This window comes from Tinamus guttatus, unplaced genomic scaffold, assembly GCF_059628265.1.
Source record: "Tinamus guttatus ecotype Peru unplaced genomic scaffold, ASM5962826v1 Tinamus_guttatus_pri_ptg000031l, whole genome shotgun sequence".
NCBI classification, from domain to species: Eukaryota; Metazoa; Chordata; class Aves; order Tinamiformes; family Tinamidae; genus Tinamus; species Tinamus guttatus.
Window position 1 is genome coordinate 642515 of NW_028288565.1, and position 19566 is coordinate 662080.

Consider the following 19566-nt stretch of genomic DNA (forward strand, 5'->3'; position numbering starts at 1 on the left):
AAGAGCTACAAATGCCCCCATCTAGGAAAGAATTACAAGGATTGATGGGAACTTTAGGATATTGGAGAAGCGCCTACCTGGATATTCTATCATTGCCCGTCCTTACTGCTCTCTCCTCAAGGCCAGTGAGAAGGTACCAGCTGCACTGGAAGGATCCCCAACAGTGCTTTTGTGCTCCATCTTCTTGAAAAAGGAACATCATTCCTGATGATGTTTCCACACCTTCTTGCAGCTGAGCTGAAGAGCAGCTCAAAGGAGAAGCTCTTGATTCAGAGCAAACTTCTCTACCCATAGCTGTCTGATCTGCTCTGCATGGGAAAAGCTACTTTGAGACACAGAAATACTCTGGAGTCGATCAGGTTCTACCTTGTGACGGCTTTTGCTTTATTCTCTTTTCTGCTCCTCTTTGAATTTCTCCATCATCTTCTTCTCAACTTTCCAGCAGACAGGAGGATGCAAAAGAAGTGAGTGCCAAAGAGAAGCATGTCCAAAGCTCTGTGCATGGGGGACAGCAGATGTGTGGCTCAGTTCCCAGCAGCCCTGTGACGGGGAAACTCTGCAGCCCCTCCACACTGGGCTGGGCTGCTCTCGGCAACGCTGTGTCCCGGGCACAGGAACAGGGCAGCGCGGCTGCAGGGCTCTTGCCAGGGCTCTGCCTGCTCTGCCTGTCGTCTGCAAGCAAGCGGGGCAAGGAAGAGGAAAGCTGCACTAGACTCTCTTACTTTTAAAAGACACATATTTTGCTGTGGCAGTGCCTGTTTCCCCAAAACACAAATGAGAAAGAGGAAGCACCTGAGCAGTTTCCTTTTGGAAGCGCTTCTGTGGCAGCCTCCCATTCCCAAGCAGGGGACTTGTCGATGCAAGTTTAAAAGCAGCGTTTGGAAGTGCCTGCTGGTGGCCTGGGGGCTTTATTTCACCCTGTGCTCTGGAGTGATGGGCCTGCCTGTGGATGGGCCACCTCTGACTGCTGTGTAATGGCACATGAGCAACAACAGCTGGTGGCTGCTGGGCCTTCCAGCCCCACCGTGGGTTGTGGGAGCTGCTGGGCGCTGAGAGGGAAAGGGGCTGGAGGGAACTGCTGGCAGAGAATGTCCTTGGCGGGTGCTTTGGGGGAAGCTGGGGCAGGCTGGGTGGGTTTGTTCCCATTTCTGGTGAGGATGGAGCCTCCTGGTGCCGCAGAGGGGCTGTGCAGCTCTGCCCGCGCGCTGCTGGCACCAACAAACCGTGCGGCAGGGGGTTCTCCCTGGCGCCTGCAGCTGTGCCAGGCCAGCAGTGCAGCAGAGCAGGGCTGCGGGGCAGCAGATCTGCTCATCCGCTGCCACGGGCTGCTGCCGATGGAGAGCGGAGCTGGCTTTGCTTTGGGATCCTTCACTAGGGTCCCCAGGTTCTTCCCAGTGCTCCCAGTGACCCTGGTGCCCCAAAGCACCTGGCAGTGGCCCCCTAAGCTCAGTGCCTGCAAACCCCCTCCCTCCAGTCCCTCTGCTCTCCACTGTCCCCAGCAGCTCCACGCAGGGCCCACATCCCCAGGGCGGCAGGGCCAGGGCCGTTGCCGCACCGCACACAGCCCCACACGGACAGTGCCTCTCCACAGGGACATGGCTTTATTTCCCTCCTGCTGTGTGCTGCTGGCCTCCCCCGGTGCAGAGCTCTGCAGCTACCGCCCGTCGAGCACGGGGCTCCTCGACGTGCTCCGGCCTAAGGTGAGCTGCAAAGACACCGATGTTGAGGGGAGCAGCATGGGCACAAGGCCCCTGATGCCCCATGGTGCCCGGCTGGGGTGTCTTCCCTGATGCACCCCTAGGGCCACGCATCCCCAAGCCCCCTGGCTTTTGGCACCCACAGAACCTCTGGGCGCCTCACTAGCCAGGCCCCACTGCTGTAGCCACGTGGCTGGTGCCTGGAGCAGGCCTGGCACGGGGACATGGCCACCAGGGCACGGGCATGGCCACAGCCCCGACCTGCCCCAGAGCCCGACCTTGAACCCAACCTGGGCCCTCGGCCAGGAGCAGCGCCTCAGCCCCCACTGCTGCTCACCCAGGACGTGGACGGCTGCCGCCTGCGGTGCCTGGTGGCTTCCCACGCAGCAGCTCCAAGATGCACTCAGGAGCCGCTCGAACAGCGCGGGGCAGTCTTGGGCCTGTGACAACACACAGTGCAGGCAGTGGGAGCTCATCCCCATCTCCAACAGCCCCCTTTGCTCCCCTCTGCCCAATCGCCTGACCACCCATGGCCAGTACGGGGGCGACCCCATGACGAGGGAGTCACGGGATGGGCAGCCAGCACAGGGACACAGCCCCAGTGCACAGCTCACTCACCAGGTGTCTGCAGACCTCGTCCTGTGTCTCCTCTGCACTCAGCCCAATGCTCATGTTGAGGCGCCTCCGCAGCCTCTTTGACCCCAGAAATGGGGCACACAGGTGCAGGGTCACCTTGCAGGCCTGCAAAAGAGCCCCGGGCCCTGTCATGGGGATGCTCTGCACCTGCCCGGGCACTGAGGAAGGAACCTTGCCGGCAGGGCAGCATCACCCAGGGCCCGTGGAGACTCCTGCAGCCCCATGCGGAAGGGAGTGAGTGCCCCCATGGCTCAGCCAGCTCCACGGGGCTTTCTGTGGGGGCGCCTGGGGCTCTTACATTGCACACTGCTGGGGATGGGTCCCGAAGGTGCAGCACCAGGCTGGGAAAGGCCTTCTCCACCTCCCTGCTGAAAAACGACCTCCTCCCCGACGCAGAGGAGGCCAGGGTGCCATAGAGGCCGAAGGCCGAGCAGCGCACTTCCTCTTCCTCCTGTGACGAGAAAGACCGTCGGGCAGGCTGCTAGCACACACTGCTCGGCACCGCGCGGCGCTGCCCACAGGGCTGGCGACCGGCGACAGCTGCCCCCTGCCAACAGCAGCCCGCAGGGGACGGCAACCCGCGTGGGCTCCCGCCTGCCCACGGAGAGACAGCGGCTCCACTTACCGCCCCCCAGAGTGCCCGGCAGCTCCTGGCCACCTCTTCAAAGGTAGAGCCCATGGCCCTCGCCTCCAGCCATCCCAGCACCTTGGTCAGAGCCGCCAGGCTCTCCGCAGCCACCTCGGGGCTGCCCACGTCCTCCAGGCCCCCGAGCAGCGCTCTCACCGCTGTGGCCCAGTGCCTCCGCAGCTGCAGAGCGACACGCACATGAGTTCTTGCCTCTCAGTGCTGCTCCCCACAGCGGCACCAGTGGCAGTGCTTTCCAGAGCAAGCCCAGGGGAGAGCCCCGATGCCAGGGCATTGCCTCCGTGCAGCCCTGCACCTGCCTCGGCTCCTCGAGCACCTCCACGCTCCTCCCCAGCTCAGCTTGTGCTCAAAGCCCACCAGAGGCTGCCTCACCTTTGTGGGTGCTCCTGTGGCCACGTTCCCCAGGCCCCTCATGGCCATTTGTCTTACGCTGCTGACAGGGTCGCGCGACCTCTCTGCCAGCGCCTCTAGGAGGGGTGTCACGATGTTCCTCTCCCCCACCAGCCGGTCCTTCATGAGCTGCAATCGAGACACATGAGCACTAGCATGGAGCACCCCTCACCTGGGTGAGACGCAGGAAGCCCTGCGAGCCCCCTCGCCCCGCGGCTGCCTCACCTCGGCACAGAACGCGGTGGCTGTGAGCCGCAGGTTCGCCGAGCGGGAATGCAGCCAGCGGAAGAGCCGCTGCACCAAGCGCTGCGGGACCTGCTCCGCGCGCAGCAGCACACTGCACACAGAGCACAACAGCCTTGTAGCACGTGCTCACACAGCACGGCCCCCCGGCACTGCTCCCAGCTGCGCCCACCCCGGTGCAGACGCCGCTCGCACTGGAGCAGAGCTCGGGGCAGGCCCCAGCTCCCGGCAGCCCTTCCTCCAGCAGGGCCCCTGCCAGGGGCTCTCACCTCGCCAGGAGACACACGCCGGCCGTGTGAGTCTGGGGTGCTGCCAAGGATGCCCACACTCCCTGCTCCCACAGCAGCCGCAGCCACTGGTGCTCCAGGCTCTTGGACAGCACCAGCTCCAGGACCTCCACAAACAGGCTGCAGAGAGAAGCCAAAGAAAGCTCCAGGCACAGCACTTTTGTGGAAAGCTGCTCTTTAGCACAGCCCCACGATGGATCCCAGCAGCAACACCCAGCTGAGGTGCAGAAACGGCCCAATGCCCCATGCCCTGCCCTAGAGAGCCCAGTCCCAGCTACCACGGAGGCAGCCCAGCACCAGGGTAACAGGCAGGTGGCTCCTGCAAAGCCATGGGCCGCACACACGGATCCTGCCCCTGCCCCTGCTGCTCCTCACCTGCCCGGTGGGTCACTCCTCCTAAGCTCTCCAAGGGGCAGGTCCATGTCCTCCCCCAGTGTCTCGCTGAGCTGCTCCAGGAGGCTTGGAAGCAGCCAGGGAAGCAGGCGCCGAACCAGGGTGTGACTCCTCAGTGTTGACACCACCTCCCGGAGGGTGCGAGTGATCTACAGGGAAATTCAACCAAGAACCACCTGGTAAAACAAGGCCATTGCCCACAGACCACATCCCCCTGACAGCCCCGGGGCTTTTACTCTCTCTAGTTCTCACTGCAGGGAGAGCCTTTCAGCCTGGCAGCTGCAAGATGTCCCAGGTCCCCACACTGCTACCACACCAGCTCAGCACGCCAAAAGGCTCCACGGGCCCTCACAAAGGGCAGGAATCCCGCTCGCACTCAAGCACCGCTTGGAAAGCACGTGCAAAGCGGCACGGCCGCCGGGGCTGCTGGCCGTACCATGCGAGGCTCCAGGGCTGCCTGACTGCTGCCCAGCTCCGCAGCACAGCAGTTGGTCCCTCTGCTCTTTCCGGCTGCCCCCAGCTTCTCTGTTAAGTTGATGAGGACTGGGGAGCCCATGACGCTTCTTCCGAGGCTCCTCCACACCTCTGCTGTGTTGCTGCAAAGGAACACACGCCAGCACGTGAGCTGCCATCCCCGGCTACCCAAGGTACCCCAGGAGAAGCCATACACCCTCCTTGTGCCCATGGGACTGCCGGTGCCCAGGTCCCGGCAGGGACACGAGCTGCAGCGCTCAGCCTTGCGCGGGGCAAAAGCACTGGCTGCCGAGAGGGCCGCCCATGCAGGCGAGCCCCGCGGCTGGCTCTGACGGCAGTGGGAAGGGCAGCTGCACAGACCTGTCCATGGGCAGCGGTGTCTGCAGGAGGCTGCCCAGCACCGGCTCTTGGTGAGAGCGGCACAGCTGGACCATGGCCCGCAGCACCACGCGCCGGGGAGTGCTCAGCTGGGTGCTCCGCAGGCATGTGCACAGGATGGACACCAGCTCGGGCACCTGAAAGGAGGTGGGCGAGAAAGAAAGGCTCGGTGTGTCCTTTCCCCATTGTGCCTCGGGGCCAACACACTACTGCAGAAAACAGCCAAAGGCATCCTAAAAAATGCCTCCCTCACCTCCTCCTGGAATATGCTGCCAACACAATCCCCTAGGAAGGTCAGTGTCCACTGACCCGCAGCCCACATGCACATGGGCCTGGAGCACAGCAGGCTCTCCGTGATGCTGCTCATGAAGCCTGTGCTCTGGCCTCGGGGAAAATATTTGCAGACAAGCTGGGGAGAAATCAGAAACACAAGCGAGCGTGTCACAGGAGTTGCTCAGATGCAAAACACGTGTCCTGAGAGCAGCGCTCCCACACACACGAGCACACAAACATGTCATGGCCCCCTTGGGCTTTTCGAGGGCCAGGTACCTTGGCAATGTTGGTGGAAGCTGCCAGCACAGACCCAAAGGTGACGGCACTGAGCCTCTCGGACAGAGACGAGACCTGGGTCCACGGCGCCACTTCCATATTTTCATCTGGAACTATCAGAAAGGGGAGTGACGTTGATGGGGAGCTATCAGAAAGGGCAGTGATGTTCATGGGGAGCCAACCTCCAGATCCCTGGGCACTGAGCAAGGACATGGGGGAGGCCAGCAAAGGCTGCACAAAGCCAGGGTCCCCCGAGGCAACACAGTGGCTTTGCAAGCTGGACAAGGTGCTACGGCGCAGGGGGATGGGGCCTGGTGCTGGGCTCCTTCCCGCAGGGAGCAGCAGGGGCAGCCCTCTCTATTCCTCTCACCAACTCTCTGGAGAAGGAGGCAGAGGCAGGTCGCTGCCCGCCGACGGGATGCGGCTGTCTCCTCGCATGTCAGAGGCCCCAGCAGTCCCACCAAGGAGCCAAACTCTTGGCAGGCACCGCCTCGCTGCGGGAGCAAGACACAGGCACGAAGGTCACCGACATCGCCACGGCCGCTGGCCCTCTCCCGACTGCAGCGCCCCGAGCACTGGCGGAGCCGGGCGGGAACAAGGGGCCACCCTGCAGCCCTGGGACACCCAGAAGCCGCCGCCCGCCCACGCAGGGCTCCCGGCACAGGGTCCCCGCTCACCCTCTGCTCGTGTCTCTCTTTGCAGGTGCTCAGCACCTGGACACACACTTGCAGCGCTCCATCACGCTCACACAGGTGGGCCGAGGTGAGCCAGCGCCGCAGGACCTGCCACAACAGCGCCTGTCTCACCATGGCCTGAATTTCGCCCTTCAGCCCTCCCCAGGGGTCCTGCTGCTTTTGTGACCCTGCTTTCCCTGGGCACTGCAGCCCCGCGTGAGGAGCCCTTGCTGTGGCCACCTTCCCACTCCAGGTTCTCGCCACGGGCAGCCTTCATTTGTGCATCAGCCCTTGCTCACAGCTGCACAAGTGGGAGAAGCTCTGCTCATCTAGGGGGCTGCAGGACACTGCAAGCTGCCTGCAAGAACATTGCTGCAGATGGGAAAAGCGTGGATGCAAGCCTAGGGTGAGGGGGCCTGAAGCTAGGACCATTTCACTTCCCACTGATGTGCACAGATGGCATCAAGTTAGAGAAGAGCTCCCCTCCACAGACCAGGCCCGCAGGTGTGATTCCCGCAGCTCTGCCGTGTTCTGGCAGCAGCAACACCTTCCCCGCTGCCCCAGGGCACTCACCTGCACCACGTCCCCCAAGCAGATGGGGACCGGCTCTGCCTGCTGGAGGGCTGCCATGAGCTGTCCCAGGGCTCGCAGGGATGGGGCCTGTCACCAGAAAGCAGGGGAGAGGCCATGTACCCCACAAAGATGCCACAGCTGCCAGTGGGATTCCCATTGCTTGTTTGGGGTGCCTGGTGCTGGCTCCCTGCTCAGGGGTGACCCAGCAGGCCAGCACCTACCACTATGTGTGAAGCAGCCGCCACGGTCTCCCCTCTCATGTGCAGCTGCTCTGGATAATGATGGCACAGGATGGCCTGGCAGCATTGAGCCAGGAGCCTGCACTTTTCCCCCCTGCTCAGACAGGGTTTCAGCTTGCTGAAAGGAGAAAAGGGCAGAGAACACAGAGAGGGTGCTTACTAGCGCACTAGAGTGAGGCAGAGGACAACTGCCTTTGGCCCAATCCACAACCCCAAACCCAGCGCCCGCAGCCCCAGCCAGACCAGCCAGCTGTGCTGGGACACAGTGCCAGGAACAGACCCTACCTCAACTGCTCCATGGCCACGAGGGCCCGGGGCTGCACTGGGGACTCCCGCGGCTCCTCCTGAATCACCTCCTGCAAGGCACAGACAGACAGGCACAGGGTGGGCAGGGGGCAGGAGAGCGGGAGGGAGCTCCTGCCAGGCCGAGCCACGGGCTGAGCTGCCCGAGCCCACAGACACCAGCCCTGTCACCGCCTCACAACTCCCACAGAGGCTCTACAGGAAAAGGCAGCAGCTCTGCAGCGCCGGGACGCACTCTGCTCCCCTGCTGCAGCCCCAGCGCCAGCCCCCACGCGCCCTGCCAGCTGGGGATGCAGCTCGTGGCCGTCAGGAGCTTGCATATCACCCTGCAAGAGCATCACACCCCTGTGCAAACCCACCCCATGGCACAGCCCTTGGCTCCCCTGCACTGCACTCACCACCAGGGTCTGCAGCAGCTCCCGCTTGCGGCAGAGCTCAAACCTGGGGCTGCCGCCTGCAGCCTGCAGGGCAAGGCTGATCTCCGTGATGCTCTGCACCAGGGAGAGCCTCAGCTGCGCGTCCTGATGCCACAGGAGACAAAGAGGCTTTCAGCCAGGGCCCCAGGGTGGGAAGGGCAGCGGGGCTGGGGCTAATCTGCCTCTAAGAGCAGCGCAGGGAGGACATGGTGCCCTCTGGGGGCCCTGCGGCACCCTGGGTACCTGCCCCCCAACACGGAAACGTCCCCTCCCTCTCCCTTGCTGGCAAGGAGCCTCCCATGGGAGGGGAAGCTGCTGCTCCAGGTGCTGCCTGGGAAGACCCCGTGCATCGCGGACACGGGCAGCAGGCTGAGCAGCGCTCGCCTGGCTGCAGCAGCAGAGATGCGTGACGGGAGGAGCAGGAGGGGCTGCAGCTGGCAGCACCCACACGCCTCTGCCCCACGCCGCGAGCTCCCACCTGGCAGCCCTCTCTGTAGAGCCCCAGCACGTTGCCCACGACGTCTCTCTCAACGTGGGCCAGCAGCTGCTCCCTGGGGGCGCGCAGCGACATCCGCCCGTAGGTGACCATGAGCGTGGCGCGAGCAGCGCGTGTCCTCACCGTGTCGCCCTGCCGGGGGATCACCAGAGAAACACTGAGACATCAGCCCGCTGCCCTGCTCTGCCCCGAGACTCCGTGTGCTCCTAAGGCAGGAGCTGCCCCTGCCCCAACAGCGGCACCTCCCGGCAGGGGCACCCTGGGCCCTTTACCTTCTGGGTTTTCAAAGTTGCCAGGAACTCCTTCACGCAGGCCAAGGCAAGCGAGAAGTGGCTCTCGGCACAGCGCGACACAACTGAGACCATTCCCTGCAAGGCAGCAGAAGCAGGGAGTCGCTCCCAGCCCAGCGCCCAGCCGTGACCAGCTCCAGTGGTCAGGCAGGACCCTTCCCCAGGGAAAGGGCCACAAACAGGACACCAGCTGTGCCGGAGCAGGGCCGCACAGAGCCCCTGCGCCCCAGGCACACGCAGGAGACACCCTGCCGCACAGCAGGCAGTGCGAGGAACCCTCACCTGTGCCTCCCACAGCTCCAGGAAGTTGGCTGCTTGCAGGTGCTTCAGGGTCTGCTCTCGCACGTGGCGCAGACACCCGCAAGCTGCCAGGGCCGTGCCGAGAGCCTTGTACAGGAAGCGCTGCAAGAGGAGAGGCCAGGCCCCAGCTGCAGGGACAGCCCTGCCCGGCGGGACAGGGCCAGGCCGCAGCGATGCCACCGTGCCGAGAGCCGCCCAGGCGCCTGCGGCAGCAGCCCCAACTGCACGCGCTGGCCAGCCCGGCACAGCCACCAGCCCAGCGCGGAGGGGAGAGCAAGCGCCTTCCTGGGCAGCGAGAGCAGCAGGGACAGGAGCCCGCCGGGCAGAGCAGCGCCGCCAGCCCGTGCGTGGGCCCCGGCCTCCCAGGGCTCTGCTGGTGCCGCAGCCCTCAGGGCGCCCCAGAAGCGGCAGCGACACCGCGCAGGGAACAAACCTTCTCCCAGGACAGGCGGGGAGAGCTGCCCAGCTGCTGGCTCAGCTCCTGGCTCAGGCCCACGATCCAGGCGTCGCTCGCGATGGCTTCCAGCGATGTTTTCAGGAACTAGGGCAGAGGGGGACATGAAGCAAAGACTCCCTGCCCTTGCCTGGGCCCTTTTGCACATCTAATGGGCAGAGCTCCCTAACCGGCCCTCTAAAATCTGCCTCTGGCTCTCCCCCAACACGATGCTTGAGCCTGGGGAATTGGCAGGAGCTTGTGCTGCTCAGTGTCCAAAAAGGGAGCCCCCAGGTTCCTCGCAACACTCTTCCACACCCTGGGCGCCCGATCCAGCTGTGGCCCCCACACACATGCTGTACCTTCAGCACAAGGCTCTCCCACTCGGCCACATCCAGGGAATTGGCGGTTGTTCCTGCAAAGCCCAAGGAGGCAGACCCTGTGCTCTCAGCCCCCTGAGCCCCCAGCAGAGCCCCAGGGTCTCCTTTGCAATCCAGCAGCCCAAAGGCTCAGCCCAGGGGGCTGACAAGCATCCCTAAACCTGGCACCATTTCCCAGTGCCAAGCTGGGAGCTGACGGCGTTTTGCTGCGTCCTCTGCCGCCAGCCTGTCCCTGGCAGCGACACTTTACCTGCCAGGTGCTGCAGTAGCAGGGGGATCTCTACAGCCCAGCTCATTCCCACGGCTCTGTGGATCATGCCAGGGAGCACCTGCAGCAGCTGCAGGGCCGCAGCGCCACGGCCACCGCCCGCATGCGGAGCCACCGCCGCCGTCACCTAGCAGAGCGCGAGAGAGACGGGGGGCTCGCACCCGCCTCGGAAGCCGCGGCTGCGCCGCAGGCAGCCAGGCAGGCAGGCAGGGAGCCCCAGGCGCCTCTCGCACACTCCTGCCTCCTCCCGAGGTGCCTGCACCGGCCTCGGCACCATCTCTCCCACCCTCTGCCCTCTGCCCGGCCACGAAAGCTCCTTCCCCGCTCCTCGTACTCACCAGCAGGCGAGCCAGCAGTGCCTGGGGAGCCGGCAGAGCCGCTATGGGCACAAAGGAAGGCAGCGTGAGATTCCCAGCCCCTCTGCGCCCTGCCCGTGCCGCTTCCCATGCTGCCACGCAGGACTAAAGGGCACCCCGGCCACAGCGCCTGCACAGCGGCACTGCTGGGTTCCTGGCGCTGTGCACACAGGGACAAGGACAGCCCTGGTATGGCAGGAACCAGCCCCAGGGCCCCAGGAGAGCTGCGAGCAGCAGTGCCCAGCGCCTCCGCCGGGAAGGGACACATGGAAAGAGCCCTCACGCCTGGCAGCGGACACTGCTCTGTCCTCTGCAGCCCCGCGCCTCCCGCAAGGGCCTGGCAGGGCTGCAGGGACACGCGCTGTCCCGCGCCACCAGCCCGGCACTGCTGCCCGGCACCTGCTGCTCCCCACCTTGCTCCTCAGGCTCCAGGGCCTTGGGCTCCCCGCGCTCAGTCTCCGGGTGCTTCTCGGCCAGGGCGCGCAGGCAGCGGCACAGTGGCACAAGCAAGCCCGTGTACTGCACTGGCACCACGTAGCGCAGCAGCTTCGGCCACAGGAGCTGCGGACAAGAACCAGGCCATTTGGCACGAGGGCATTCCTGCCTCTCCGTCCCAGTCCCTGCATCATTTCCATGTCTCCAGCCCTGGCCTGGGCCCTTGGCCTCGCTCCTTCACGAGCTCAGGAGCTCTGCTCCTGCTCTGCCCTCCTCCTCCCCCTCCTGCTCCTCTCCCTGCCGCGCTTCGCACCCCTTTCCCTCTCCCTCGCTCTGGCTGCCTGCTGAGAGCGGCTGGCACACCTCTGCCCCCGGGGCAGCTCCCTTCCCTGTGGCAAAGGGATGTGGAAGCCACTCGGCCTTGCCAGCCCCTCCCAAGATCTCTATGGGCTACGGGACACAGCCAAGGCGCGTGCCCAGCGGCGCTCATGCACTGCAGCACGCACAGGATGAGCGAGTCTGGCCACACAGAGCTCACACCCAGCTCTCCCTGATTGCTTTCATGCCTAAGGTGGGCGTCCCGGTGCACATGGCGAGAACAACTCACTTGGGCTACCGCTCCGTTGGAGACATCCAGCGTGCTGACCATGTGCCAGCACAGGCGCCGAATGGCCCGTTCTTCATGTGCTTCCACAGCACAAAGATTCCCTGTAGCCTGCGGGACAGGGTAGCAAATATTTGTCACTGCCCCTTCCCAGGCCCCACGGTGCCTGGCAATGGGGATGCCCCCCACCACAGCACCAGTACTGGCAGCCCGGCTGCGCTGGGCTCCGCTCCTTCAGGGAGACCCATGACAGTGCGGCACAGCCACGAGGTGCAGCCGTGGCGCTGCGCTCTACCTTACCAGCCTGTCTGAGGCACGGCAGAACTCACTGAAGAGATGCCCCACCACGTCCCACGATGAGCAGCCCAGGCCGCTGGAGCGCAGCAGCTCCCCGATGAAGTGCAGGACGGCCATCCTCACCTGCAGGCAGGGCAGGCTGCCGTCACGAGCCGGCCCCAAGCCCCAGGGGAGCTGCCTGCGCTGTGCTGCAGCCCCTCTGCCCAGGCCGGGACAAGGAGGCAACAACAGCAGCCCTTGCTCTGCTGCTGCTGCTGCCGCCAGCCTCCTGCCCCAGAGCCTGCCTCCGCCTATGGCAAAGGCCTGGCCAGGCTCTGCCTTGGAACAGCCCTGCTCTGCCCTGCAATGGCTCTGTCCAGACCAGCTCACCTGGCACATGGGGTCGTGGCACACGGACTCCGCGAGTTTGGCAAACAGGGCCAAGTTCTCCCGCACGGCAGGCACTGCAAGAGACACAGAGAGGCGGTGCTGAAGCCAAGCCCCCGTTTCCGCAGGGATTTCACACAGCTCCATGGCTTCCCACGCACAAGCAGGGCAGAAAAGGGGTGCCAGCCTGTGCCTCAAAGGAAGCAGCACATTCCCGGGGGGATGCTGATCTTTTTGTTGCCTGGCCTACTGACCATCAGAGCAGACCAGAGCTTGCAGCACTCCCACAGCTGCTACACGATCGGCCTTGCTCCCGTTCCTCAGTTTGAAATAAAGGAAGACGATTGTCTCCTCGGGGCAGATTTGGGCTGTGGGGAAGAAAGAAATCCTGCTGGTCAGGAGAGCCCAGCGTCTTCCCACGTGTGCAGCTTTGCGAGAGCTGCGGTGATGCTGCAATGCGGCCCCGGCTCTCCTCTCCTTACCCTGCAGCACCATGCAGCGGCACAGCTCTGCCCTGTGCTCGGGCTGGGGCGGATCGATCTCGTCACAGAGCTGTGTGAACAAAGTGTCTTTCAGAGCAGGTTGCATTGGTAGAGAGGGGGACAGAAAGGAAACCTCTCGCGGGCATCTCTGGGTGCGGAGCAGCGCGCCAAGCGCAGCGCCCTGGGCACACGCAGGGCTGGGCAGCAGCCGAGGCTGCCCAGGAGCCCCAGGCCAGGGAGGCGCCGCCAGGCCTTACCTGCTCGTGCACAGCAGCCCTGACGGCCTGCAGGTGGGCCCGTGGCCCGCGGCTCTGAATGGCAGCCACAGCTGCCAGGAAATGGCCCAGGTTCTGCAAGGGAGCGCGGCAGGGAGAGGGCAGCAGTTACCACGAGCCCCCAGGAAGGCAGAAACAGGCATCGCTGGGAAAACCACGGCCTGAACGCACTCACAGAGCTCTTCACACACCCGCGGCCCTGGGAGGTACTGCAGGGTCCCCTGCAGAGCCATGTGCCCCAGCCACTCAACGCGCCCTCCCAGCCCTTCTGCCCTGCTGCTTTCTGCCAGCAGGAGCCCGGGGAGCCGCAGGGCCCCGTTCCCTCTTCCCATCTCCAAGGGACTCAGCTCCTGTTGGCGCCCTGCAAACCCCCGACACCTCATTGCTCCCCCGCAGGCCCCGGCCGCGCCGTGCCCCGCACAGTGCCTCACCATGGTCACACCAAGGGGCTCTCGGACCTCTCGGTATTGGTGCAGCAGCCAGAGCAGCTGCTCCCAGACGCGCTGGCAGTACTGCTCCGCGTGCAGCAGGACGGCCATCATGGCACCCACTGCCCTGAGCACGGCCTGCTTGGCCTGCCGAGGGAAAGCAAGACGCCGCCACATGCAGGGATGAGGCTCTCTCCAGCACCCGCCTCCCCGCGAGACACCCAGCCTGCACTTCCCGCACAGGGCTCTCCTTTTCCTCTCAGTCCCGGCAAGAAGGCCTCGCTCGCCGGCACAGGGAGCGTTTCCTCCCACCACCCCAGCTGCCCTGCCAGAAGGCCCCAGCATTCGCCTCTTGCCTGCCCCAAGCGCTTGGCCCAGGGCTGCTGCACGGATGTCCCCTCCTGCCTGTCAGCACCACTCACGTCGGCACTCCCTGAAGGCTCCCGGCTCGGGATGCTTTCCAACCAGCCTGCTCCCTCCAAGCCCTCACTCGGCCCCGTGCACAGCCCCGCTGGCCCCTGCGGACGTCCCCGTGGCTGCCCATGGCTGCGAGGGCAGCAAGACTCACCTCTTCATCCTTGCACCGCTGCCAGTGTCTGCCCACGTAGCAGAAGAGCAGGTAAACCGGGGCACAGAGCTGGGTGGCCTCCAGGCGAGGGAAGACCTGTTTGTCCCACTCGTTCAGGTACCCGGCTATCCCGCTGCACCACTGCTCCAGAACTGCAGCACAGGGAGGGAAACAGGATCGCCTCAAAACCCCTGACCAGCACCACACATTGCAGTGGCCCCCAGGCCTCCTTCCGCCCACTGTGGCCTTGCAAGGGTGGCATGGAGATCTGGCTTCAGAGACACCCCATGCCATGGCACGAGACGGCCGGGTGGAAACGCTGCCTTGCTTCTCCCTTCTTCCACCCCCGCACACCTTCTCCTCCCCAAGGCTTAGCTCCCCTCCAACACTGCCCGCTGCAGCCCCGGCCTCTTCCTGCCCCGAGCGTTTGCCCCTCAGCACAACCTTCGTGGTTTTGGCCCTTCTTTCCCGGGCTCTGCCTTTAAGCCCACAAACAGCAAAGCAGGCTGTGCTCAATGAAAGGGAAGGGAAGGGAACGGGGGAGCCCAGGCTGGGCAGAGCTTGGCCAAAGGCAGCTGAACCGGGAGGCACACGTGGCAGCAGAGGCCGGGCAGGGAGCCAGGAGCTCCTCCGGCCAGCGGCACCCAGTACCGTCGGCTCCGGCCGCAGAGCCGCTGGCGGCAGCGCCGCAGCACCGACACTCACCGTCGCAGACGAGACGCAGCGTGCGGCCGCTCCCCGCCGCGCTCAGCACGTGCTGCAGGGCCGACAGCGTGCTCCCCGCAAAGGGCACGCACTGCAGGGCTGCAGAGAGAGCAGCGTGTGGGCAGCCCGGCCACCCAGAGCCGCGGCGGCCAACGGGCTCCATCTCCCGGCACCGCTGCCAGGACAGCGCTGGGCCAGGGGGAGAGCCCGCTGCAGGGAGGCTCCTGCCAGCCCACTTGTGTGCCAACCACCTTCCCTGAGGGGCACGGGAGTGGGGAAGCCCTAAACTGGGGAGGACAGCGTGGGGCACAGCCTGGTGTGTTGGCTCTTTGCTGGTTTCCCTCTGGTGCAGCCCCAGGTCTTTGGGGCAGGGCTAGGAGTCCGTTCTCCTGCTTGGCACCCGCTGGCACCCAGCTAGGGGGCCCTACCATAGTGGGCAGCCACGTTGCGCAGCGTGATGAGGACGAACTCCTCCGACATCTCCTGCAGGGTTTGCAGGTGGCCCTGCAGCGCCGACACCACATCTCGCAGATGGCTGCGGGCCAGCGCCACCAGGACGTCGCTAGCGGCCGTCCTCACAGCAAGTGGCGCATCCTGGAAGAAGCATTTTGCATGTGGCAGGAGCGGGACTGACCCTCTGCCAGGGCTCGGTCTCCAGGCAGGACACACAGGCGCTAGTGGGGCTCCCGCTATGCCTTGCGCACACACAGCCCCACAGCTCCTCTTTGCACATTCCCTGACCCCACACCAGAACGCGTCGCGAAGCTCCTGCACGGGACAGCCGGGACAGGGACCAGCACCTGAGGTCACCCTCAGAGAGAACGAGCTCACCTGCGCCGCTCGCAGGTCCTTCAATGCCACCGCTATGGCTCTGTCCACAACAGAGCTCTGCAGGTGGCTCTCCTCGCCCCATAAGACGCCCTCCAGCTCGCGGTAGGTCTCCTCCGCTCTGCCATCCTGGGGGCACAGGGACACAGCAGCCATGGGATGTGCTGCCCCACACACAGCAGCTCAGCCACGCCGATGCCAGGGAGCAGCTGCTGGCACTGCTCAGCACAGCCGTCGGCAGCGGGAGAGAAGCCCTGCTCTGTGACCTCCTCGTGCGAACCCAAATCCTAATGTGGACACCCAAGCCCAGAGATGCTGCCACCTCCTGCCATCAAGGAGGGCGCGAGGGATTGTCCACACAGCATCCACGTTTTGGAACGAGGTGCAGCCCGAGGGGAGAGGCAGCATTGCAGGAGATCAGTCTGCGGCACCCAGGGAAGTCAGGGTGCTGCAGGGAGCCCTCGAACCCCACAGAGCCCATCAAGACACCCCTGCTCACCTCGGCGTCTTGCAGGCGGTCCAACAGCGAGGTCACGATGGCGGCAAAGGTAGTAATGGCCACAGGAACAGAGCCGGCCACACTCCCGCCATCCTCACCGCGTGCAGGTCTCGACCGGGCACCTGCACAAGTGAAGCAACCTGGAAGGAAAGCAGCACCGGCTTTGTGTCACTCCAGCAGCCGTAGGGACAGAGCCCAGCTCAGGGCAAGAGCCTGCACAGCTGGAGCACGGGGCGACAGGAGAGGCTGCTGGCGCCAGCCCTGCTCAGGCTGGGGAAGAGGAGGCTGCGGCAGCTCGGGGCCGGCCCCAAGGGCTCAGGCACGCTCTGCCCAAGCCTGGAACGTGGGCGCTGGCAGGTTCCGTCGCCCCCGTGAGACACTGAGAGCGGGGACGCCCCCACCTCGGAGCGCTCGCAGCACCCCCATCGCGGCACGACTCCCTCTGCGGATGCACTGCTCCAGCAGCACCTCCTCCCACGGGAATCACAAGCCACTGACGCAGCAGCAGTGCCGGGAGGGATAGGTCACCCGCGGGGGCCATTGTGACCTGTGGGGACCGCTGTGACGCCTCACAGAGGGCTGCTGGCAACGTGGGCATGGGTAGGGATGGAGTGACAGACACTGGGGCCTCCTGTTCCCTAAACATGGCACTGCCCCAGGCTCCAGCACTCACAGTTGCTCCTTGGCCCCCAGCCCTTCTGAGTGGTGACTGTCCCTTGCCATTGCACAGGGGCAATCGCTCTAGCAGAAAGAACCCAGGAGCTGCTCAGGCCTCTGCTCACACAAGTCCAGGTCATTCGGCTGCCTGGGAAGCCTCGCTAGCACCCAGAACCTGATGGCATCAGGTCACAAGCTGCCAAGCCAGTGACTGCCAATTGCATGCAAAGCCTGGCAAGCAGAAGGAAAAGCAGGGCTGCACAACACGCAGCATCTCACCTCAGGGACTCAGAGGGGAAAAGACTTGCTGTGGGACCTGTCACAGCAAGAAGGAAGGGGAAAAAGACTGCAGTGTCTTTGACAAGGAGGAATTTCTGTTTGCAGCATTGCTTTTCCCTCGGTTTGCCAGGCTTTGCATGCAATTGCCAGACATGTTCTGCCAATTGACGGGGCAGGAGCCAACGGACAGAACCAGGCATCAATGGAAAGAATGGTCTTATTTCACTGTTAATATTAAGACAATACAGAAATGAAATGGTACATTTAACAAAACATTAACCTTGCTACACACTTGGTTTTAGCAACAGACAAAATAAGCAAGGTAATGACCTACCCATTACTGTATGAGAAAGAGAATAGTGTGATATGAGGCTGTGATGAGGAGGCCGCTGTCCGGGGGTCAGCCAGGTAGATGCCCAGGAAGAGCAAGAAGTGCAAGAGCTGCAGCTCCCGCGTGACTGCGAATGGCAGGAGGAGGAACTCATTCAGGGAGCTGTTGTTGGACATTTGCTGTCCCCAGCATGGGGGACTGACCAAGGAAGAAAAAGATAAGAGACAAGTTAGGATCACACTTTTAAAAGGGAAAAAAAAAAAAATATTTCCTGTGTTATTTAAAATCGCACATTGCTTCTCTCTTTATTGGTAGAGTCTTTGCGTGGTTCCCTTCACCAAAAGAGTCAGGGTGGTAGGGACCTCCAAGGATCAGCTATTCCACACACACACGTGCACACGCACACCATACAAGCGTAGTCCCCTAGAGCAGGTTGCACACGATTGTGTGCACACCCATTTGCACACAGTTAACAAGCTTTTTTCCTTACGCAAATGAACTTCCTGTGTTTTATTTTGTGCCTACTGCCCCGTGTGCTGTGGTTGGACACCAGTGAAGAACAGTCTGTCCCCATCCTCTTGACACCTGCCCTTGGCTAAGGAGGCCCAATTCTCCCAGCCTTTCCTTGTAAGAGAGATGCTCCAGGACTCTCCACTGGTCTCCCTGCAGCAGTGCAGTGTCTCTCTTGTACTGGGGAGGTCTCAGAACTGGGCACACTGCTCCAGAAGTTGCCTCCCCCGGGTTGTGTAGGGCCACACTGATGGCTGCCGCATCACTGATGGCCCATACTTACCTTGTTGTCCTGCAGGACTCCCAGACCCTTCTCTGCAGAGCTTCTCTCCAGCAGCAGGTCAACTCCCAGGTTGCCCTGGTGCAGGCGCTTCTTCATGCCTCGGGCCAGGACCCAGTACCTTGAGCTTGCACTCAAGAAGGTGCCCGTCCATGGCTGCACAACAATAAATGCCTGCCAGAAGAGGAAAGCTATGGGAGATGCCAGGATGGAGCCCGCAGCAGTTCCTGTGTACAGCGCCCCCTTCCAGACAGGAGCCCTTCTGGCTGTCCCTGACAACCCCTGCCACATTCAACTCAAAGGATTAAAAGGAAGGCGCTCTACATAAGTCAGCATAAACCTTGAGTTTTCTTGCCATGTATGCAAAGTAGATATATATAAAAATACTGTACTGAGCAGTTCAAGGATAAAGAATGATCATGGTCTGTTCTGCTTGGTCTAATGATGTTTCCTCCTGTACTACCAAGATGCAGGGGACTTGTGTTTTACTTACTTTTAAAGAAGGTGATTCATCCTTATCCTGCCACATGAACTGCAGGGCACTGCACACAGCAACCATTGGGAGTAGCAGCCAAGATGAAGGGAGGCAAGAGCAAGAGCTTGGGGCATCCACTGAGGCAGCTCTGCTGAAAAGAAAATGCCCAGGAATCAGCCCTTTGCCACAGGAGCTCAAGGCTGCCTGTCTCGCACCATCTGCCATTCCGAACTGTTTTTGTGCTCCGCATGTGTGATGACTCTCAACACTCTTGCAAAGAGCACTGCTCAAGCAAGGGAGACCACTCCAAGAGTGACAAGCCAGAGAAAGTAGGCTGAAGGAAAAGCTGGAAGGTGTTAGGAAAAATCTTCATGTCATTTTCCTTAACAGGGTTCACCTCCAGCTTTCTGCTTTATCCCAAAGATATAATGTGCTTCTGTATAAGATGATCTTCTCAGTATTCCAGCTCTAGGTGGGGGCCTCCTCAAAGGGAAATTCCCAATGGAAATTCCGCTGTATATATAAAGCCCTGCAGGTTAACTTCTTTCCCATTCTCCACCGATTGGTTGTAGCAATGACTGGCCCATGCCAGGCCATTGCCCACTCCTGACCTTGGTGGGGTGGCCATGGTGCTTCTATGAGACAGGCCTGACTGTTCTTCTTGCCTTCTCCCCCGCAGAATGGCTGCTGCTCACTGAGGCAGGCAGGGCTTGAGGGCCAGTCTCCACCAGCCCCCAGATGCAACCGCAGGGCTTTGAAAAATCTGCTTGTGGGGCTGCTGTGGGCCAAGCAAGCTCCCGTGCCCATGGCAGACAACGAGACTGCCATATGTTGGCCAAGGAAGATGGTTGACTGAGAGTCATTCTTTCATTTCAGAGCACTTCTGGCTGGTGTATGCACAGTCAGCCTTACCTCCCCCTGAGAATGCAGCCATCAGGACTCTTATTAATGGTTAATACCTGAGTGGGGGAAGAAATCAGGGAGCTACCCACCAGGATCAGGTATGTCACTGGTGGTTAACACCTGAATAGGGCTACATGTGAACAGTCAGGTTGAGCTGGGGAAGGAGCACACTGGTTGCTCTCTGCCCCATGACTATAGTCAAGTCATCTTATAGTCACAGAGT

General features: G+C 62.6%; 2 protein-coding genes across 2 annotated transcripts in view; both read right to left on the reverse strand.

Annotated features, from left to right (window-relative positions):
* Positions 1–3399, reverse strand: part of LOC148596096 (protein maestro-like) — a 33506-nt gene extending 30107 nt beyond the window's left edge. Inside the window, exons 1-5 of the mRNA XM_088530787.1 lie at positions 3352–3399; positions 2959–3141; positions 2632–2784; positions 2316–2438; positions 2035–2137 (exon numbers count right to left, since the gene is read on the reverse strand). Of these exons, the coding sequence (XP_088386913.1) occupies positions 2035–2137; positions 2316–2438; positions 2632–2784; positions 2959–3141; positions 3352–3399 (610 nt within the window). The remainder of the gene's footprint in view (positions 1–2034; positions 2138–2315; positions 2439–2631; positions 2785–2958; positions 3142–3351) is intronic.
* Positions 3400–3537: 138 nt separating this feature from the next.
* LOC148596097 (maestro heat-like repeat-containing protein family member 2B) lies at positions 3538–18064 on the reverse strand. Its single transcript, XM_088530795.1, has 28 exons — positions 17969–18064; positions 15413–15538; positions 15010–15175; positions 14582–14680; positions 13877–14028; positions 13312–13455; positions 12863–12955; positions 12606–12675; positions 12378–12491; positions 12127–12200; positions 11761–11880; positions 11464–11571; positions 10835–10982; positions 10404–10444; positions 10048–10192; positions 9780–9832; positions 9418–9525; positions 8967–9086; positions 8637–8762; positions 8377–8526; positions 7881–8003; positions 6941–7027; positions 6442–6475; positions 5694–5806; positions 5127–5281; positions 4729–4888; positions 4275–4441; positions 3538–3706 (listed from the first exon to the last, which is right to left on the reverse strand). The coding sequence occupies exons 1-28, from the start codon at positions 18062–18064 to the stop codon at positions 3538–3540; spliced, it is 3261 nt and encodes a 1086-aa protein (XP_088386921.1).
* Positions 18065–19566: the final 1502 nt, after the last annotated feature.

Coding starts and splice junctions, on each gene's coding strand:
- LOC148596097 (XM_088530795.1), bottom strand. CDS start 18,064: ATGAAGAAGCGCCTGCACCAGGGCAACCTGGGAGTTGACCTGCTGCTG. Junction 10,193..10,403: donor CACTGCTGGCTCGCCTGCTG/GTGAGTACGAGG, acceptor GCGCTCTGCTAG/GTGACGGCGGCGGTGGCTCC. Junction 9,087..9,417: donor CCCGCCTGTCCTGGGAGAAG/GTTTGTTCCCTG, acceptor CTCCTCTTGCAG/CGCTTCCTGTACAAGGCTCT.